The sequence below is a fragment of the Frankliniella occidentalis genome, unplaced genomic scaffold (assembly GCF_000697945.3).
Source record: "Frankliniella occidentalis isolate FOCC.00 unplaced genomic scaffold, Focc_3.1 Scaffold2093, whole genome shotgun sequence".
In the NCBI taxonomy this organism is placed as follows: Eukaryota; Metazoa; Arthropoda; class Insecta; order Thysanoptera; family Thripidae; genus Frankliniella; species Frankliniella occidentalis.
The window spans coordinates 8,412-13,633 of NW_026269184.1; the positions used below are offsets into that span (position 1 = coordinate 8,412).

The following is a 5,222-nucleotide window of genomic DNA, read 5'->3' on the forward strand; positions in this document are numbered from 1 at the left end:
CATGCACCGTGAGAGTACTAAGAGTAATAAAGGGGAAAGAAAACAAATTTCCCTCCCACCGAAGTAAATATAACGTTAATACACGAGTTATGTCGGAAAATTACTAATGCCGTTGGACATTATTTGGAGTATTAGACATCAACATTGCCGACTTAAACAATAATCGCCAACATTACAATAGAAACTTTGACCACTTTATTCTGACCGAAACCCGTCAGTGTGGCGTCATCTTGACCTTTCCGTGTTAGTAGACTGTGCTATGGGCTCGTATCAGAGAGGTCCCGCTCCGGGCGGTGCGGCCACCGTGCCAATCCGGTCATCGGTATGCCCCCGCCGCCAGAATACTTCTACAATCACGTTGCCCGTGCCCGACTGTCGGTCATCCCGGATGAGCGTCACTTCAGCTTGGAACACCGCCGCGCGCAGAGGCCCTGCCCTTGCCCACCTGGACCAGGTGGCCGCGCGACGAGAACATGCCGCGGTGACAAAGTGAAGCGGGTCAAAAACTCGCCCGCGCGACGCGCGAGCGCGCGAACGCGTGTGCGAGTGCGAGTGCGAGTGACTGTGGGGGAGACGGCGAAGAAAGGGGGCGTAGCAGCAGCAGCAGCCAGAGCGACCCGCAGGAACCATGGTCCAGGAAGTGTTCCGGTCGTTTACCGCGTCGGTCACCATCGGTGACAAAGGTAAGTACCGTACCTCGCAAGTCGCAAGTCTACTAGGGCAATGCAGTAATCCAGTCATAGCCGCAGTATTTCAGGTTTATGGGGGGTGGGAAAATTTCTTTTTCGGGTAGGTATCCAATTTGTCCTACAAAACCCCCGAAAATAGGTAACCCACAGTAAATCCCTCCACCAGACGGACTTAAAATTGCGCCTCGATTATAGCATACGTATCCAGGGATGCAGATGAAATGTAGTCTTTAAATAGCACACAACCCCATCACTGTAGATTTTGCAATGTGGTGATTTTAAAAGAATGCAAATTATGTATGAAGACACTATGATGCCCGCGAATATGTTTTAGAGTCATGAGGTGAGAGGAGTGGGTTGAACAACCCCCTGTGAAATTGGGCGCATTTCTGTCATTTCTCGATCCGCACAAATAGGCCATCCGTTGAACTTTTTTTTTCAAACGAATTAAGGATTAAGCTAAAACACTTTTTACTGGGATGTGGTTTTGTAGTGCTATCGGTGAGAGGGGTGTTTCACTCGAAGAAAACGTGTACAGAGTATCCGTATTACACTGTATTACGCGGTACTACGCCAGCACTGTATTACGTGATTTTTTTTCCGATATTACATTATGCGTAATACCAGGGAAGAGGCCTCGTGGTTAGCCAAGTCAAGTCAAGTGTAGAGCCCCGCAAAGAGCGAGCTACGCGAGCTAGACCCCTTCTTCGACAGGTAAGAGGGGGGTCGGGGTAGGCATTTAGCTCGCGTAGCTCGCTCTTTGCGGGGCTCTAGTCAAGTGTAATACCAGGTTAGGTGTACAGGGTATTACCGTAATACTATTACGCGGGGTACCCCCCCCCCCGTGACTTTCGGCTATGACCCAAGCCCGCTGATCTAGCCTTTTCAAGACAGAGGAGCTGGCTAAAAACAAACCAAAACCCTCAGGTACAGGACCTGGAGCGGATCAGGCGACCCCGACTTTTGCCAAAAGACCAGCTGTATTTGAATCGGAAAGTTTTGTGAAATTTGGACTTATTTTTATTAGGTCGATGCTAAAGCTATAGAGAGCTCCCCCCTGACTTGTTCTTTTCTTTTCTTCCCCTTTGGTCTTTCCACAACTAATATAGTCAATCGCGCGGCTGCGTCAAAATCCAGTAATTTGTCCGTCTATGGGGGCATTATGGGTCATTCCACTCTTTCTGACCGTCTGTTCACCCTGGTGTTCCCACTAAGTGGGCCATCGCACCCCACCGTAAGCACGCGCACCGTTTATCTGTCGCTCGCAGACGGAGTCGAATGGGTCGCCTACCCAACAGGCGCCCACATGCTGACGACGTGTCTGCACTTGAAGCGGTGACTGTACCGGGTGCTTAGGGTGCATGCACACTGACAAAAAATATCGGTTCTTCTTTACGAGAAGAGTATTTTCAAAACACCAGCAATTTACTTGGAGAAATCAAGAGCACCGAAACTATGGACTTTGATTGAAGGAACGACTCTTTTAAGTGTACTTTTCAATTTAGGGAAATTTGTTGCACAGAGAAACGTCTGCCTTCCTCCGATGGCCCGGGGGCTGTCGCTGTCGTCGAGTCTGGTACGAGCACATCGTTTGAGGATGCTGTCAAACTTACGGGTGAGTACTTCAGCTACGGTCAGAGTGGTCGGTCAAGGTCGGACAAGAACAAATTATTTCACCCGTGACGCGCATTATCTTCGGAATAAATGTCACGCATACAGGCTATGGCTTGTTCCACTACCTCCTCATGGTCGTCGTCGGCGTGTCCATCCTGGCCACCAACACGGAGATGGTCGACATGAGCTACGTGCTGTCGGCGGCCGAGTGCGACCTGGGGCTGTCGCAGGCCGACAAGGGCCTGCTGGGCGCCATCACCTACATCGGCATCGTCTGCAGCGCGCACATGTGGGGGGTGCTGGCCGACACGACGGGCCGGCGCCGCATCATGATCCGGGCGCTGCTGGTGAACGCGGCCGTGTCCGTGTGCGCCAGCCTCGCGCCCAACTTCGCCACCCTGGTCGTGTTCAGGTTCCTCAACGGCGTCTGGTAAGGGATCGTCCAGAAAGTATTACGTCCGTTTTTTCTCAGATTCATTATTGCTGGGAGCTCGGCGCCTGCGAACCTCGGGGTAGGCCACCCCGCCGCACACGCATGCGCGGAAGACATGATGTTGCCTACCCACCAGGCGCCGTGGGAGCTTGCAGAGGCTGAACTTCGCAACGGCGCAACAGCGAAAGACGGACTTATACTTTCTGGGTGAAAGGATAAAATGTCACGTTGGGGCCCCGGCTGGAGGCGGCAGCGCACGTTGACTACTGTACCGCATCGCGGGCGTGCGGGCGGGTTGCCTATCGCTACTGACCACGGCGTCCTACACGGCCCCGTGGTGCGAGCGGGCAACCGAGCTCAATGCCTGCGTGCGTGAGGAACACTTGAACCACACTGACCTTTTAACGCTCTCATACCCGTCGACTTCTCTCGGGCCTCCGGCAGCGTGAGCGCCCCCGCAGCCCTGGGATACGCCTACCTCGGGGAGTTCAACTCGGCCTCGGACAGGAACCGCGCCATCATCCTCGCGGGCATCCTCGGGGCGTGCGCCGCCCTCATCCTGCCAGGTGGGTCGTCGTCGAGGAAGTCGTCGAGCCCTCCCCCTGGGCCACGGGCGTGCGCCCGAACACACACTCCTTGGTGACCCTGCACCTATCTGCAGGAGTTGTAAATGCCCTTCTCTGCCGCAGGGCTCGCGTGGTCCGTGCTCCCGATGGAGTGGTCGCTGCCGCTGTACGGCGACGTCCTCGCCTTCAAGCCCTGGCGGCTCTTCATCCTGGTGGGGGCCTGCCCCGCCCTGCTGTCGGGCCTCTGCCTCCTGTGGTTCCCCGAGTCGCCCAAGTTCCTGCTGGCGGTGGGGCGGCGCGACGAGGCGCTCGAGGTGCTGTCGCGCGTGTACACCCTCAACACCGGCAGGGACGACTTCCCGGTAGGACGCCGCGGCCCCACGACCCCATACTCTCCATTGCCTCGCTCCACGCGCTCTCAGGACACATACTGTTTCAGGTACGCGAGCTGACGGAGGACACGAGCTCCATCATGGCCACCACGACGGACAGGTCCTTCCTGACCCTCATGAAGATCGTCGCGGCGCAGACGGCGCCGCTCTTCCGCCCCGCCTTCCTGCCGCACACCTTCCTCGTGTGCTTCATCCAGTTCGGCAACGTCGCCAGGTGAGCACACCCGACACCCACACAGAGAGACGCCCCACGCTCCTTTCCCACTCTATCAAACTGCTGAACGGCACCTACCGATATGTCCCCTTGCAGCGCCAGCGGGCTGCTGCTGTGGCTGCCGGAGCTGTTCAACTACCAGGCTCGCTACGCCGAGATCCACCCCGGCGCCGCCACCATGTGCGAGGCCGTGTCCGGCGTGCTGCAGGCCGCCAGGAACACCACCAGCGAGTTCGTGCTGGACCCGGAAGTGTTGACTTCCTCAGCGCCCGCCGCCGAGGCGCCCGTGTGCAACGGCGGCACGATCCTCCCGCAGGTGTACGTCAACGCCCTGTTCATCGGGGCGGCCAACGTCATCGCGCCTATATTCGGCAGTCTGGTCGTCAACAAGGTTGGAAAGCGGAACCTGCTCGGTGAGTATGAGTGCTGCGCATCTTTGACGGATACCAACTGATTCGATACGAACTGGGACCAAACCAAACTTGCCTTTCAGTTTCTTGCATGTGGGCGACGGGAGTGTCAGCCGTCGCAATTAATTTTGTTGATTCGTCCACGGCCATTTTGACACTAGCCTGCCTCGTGATAGGTCTGACGGGTATGTGCATTGGTCACATCTCCGGTATAGTTTTAGACCTTTTCCCGACCAACGTGAGGTAGGTTTCTGAAAATGCATTCCCACTTGCTGTGACTTTTTCTGAGTTGCTAATGGTGCTTGTCTGTTGCTTCTGTAAAACCAGAGGGATGGCTGTGATACTCTCTCTCATGTGTGGTCGTCTAGGATCCATGGTAGGCAATTTCATATTTGGTTCTCTGCTCGACACATATTGTGATGCCGCATTCTACTTTTTTGGGGGCATGCTCCTTGGTAAGATTTTAACAACAGAGCAATCCAACTTTTATTTTTGGAGAATTTTACATTTAAAACGTGTGTTGTTTTTTTCAGTTTGTGGTGTATTTGGATGTTTCCTGCCAAAACAAGGCAGATTTGCAAATTGAATTAATTGAATTAATGTCCAAATCTGTAAACAATTCAAATTGCTTCAAGAAGCAGGTTCAAGCCGAAACCTCAGTAATATTACACAGTTTCTCAAGCTGTGTTATTTTGCTTTAATACATCCCGCATTATATTTACTCATGGAACTTATTGGCTATTTACTTTTACAATGTTTAGTAACTCTCAGAATTGGTGAAAATAAATACAAAAACAAATTATGTATGTGTGGTATGTATGGTGGTCTCACAGTCAGACAATAGACCACATCCAAAGCATGATGCCAGTATTGAATGTTTTAATTCTATAATTAGGTTAAAACT

At 53.5% G+C, this 5,222-nt stretch overlaps 1 protein-coding gene across 1 annotated transcript; it reads left to right on the forward strand.

Annotated features, from left to right (window-relative positions):
• The first annotated feature begins 16 nt into the window (after positions 1-16).
• LOC113203483 (synaptic vesicle glycoprotein 2B-like) lies at positions 17-5,120 on the forward strand. Its single transcript, XM_026418199.2, has 10 exons — positions 17-683; positions 2,212-2,304; positions 2,409-2,733; positions 3,181-3,302; positions 3,426-3,664; positions 3,742-3,908; positions 4,005-4,321; positions 4,402-4,561; positions 4,646-4,773; positions 4,852-5,120. Exons 1-10 carry the CDS (start codon positions 629-631, stop codon positions 4,902-4,904), a joined length of 1,659 nt encoding a protein of 552 aa, XP_026273984.1. The 5' UTR covers positions 17-628; the 3' UTR covers positions 4,905-5,120.
• Positions 5,121-5,222: the final 102 nt, after the last annotated feature.

Coding starts and splice junctions, on each gene's coding strand:
- LOC113203483 (XM_026418199.2), top strand. CDS start 629: ATGGTCCAGGAAGTGTTCCGGTCGTTTACCGCGTCGGTCACCATCGGT. Junction 684..2,211: donor GGTCACCATCGGTGACAAAG/GTAAGTACCGTA, acceptor TTTGTTGCACAG/AGAAACGTCTGCCTTCCTCC. Junction 4,562..4,645: donor CTTTTCCCGACCAACGTGAG/GTAGGTTTCTGA, acceptor CTGTAAAACCAG/AGGGATGGCTGTGATACTCT.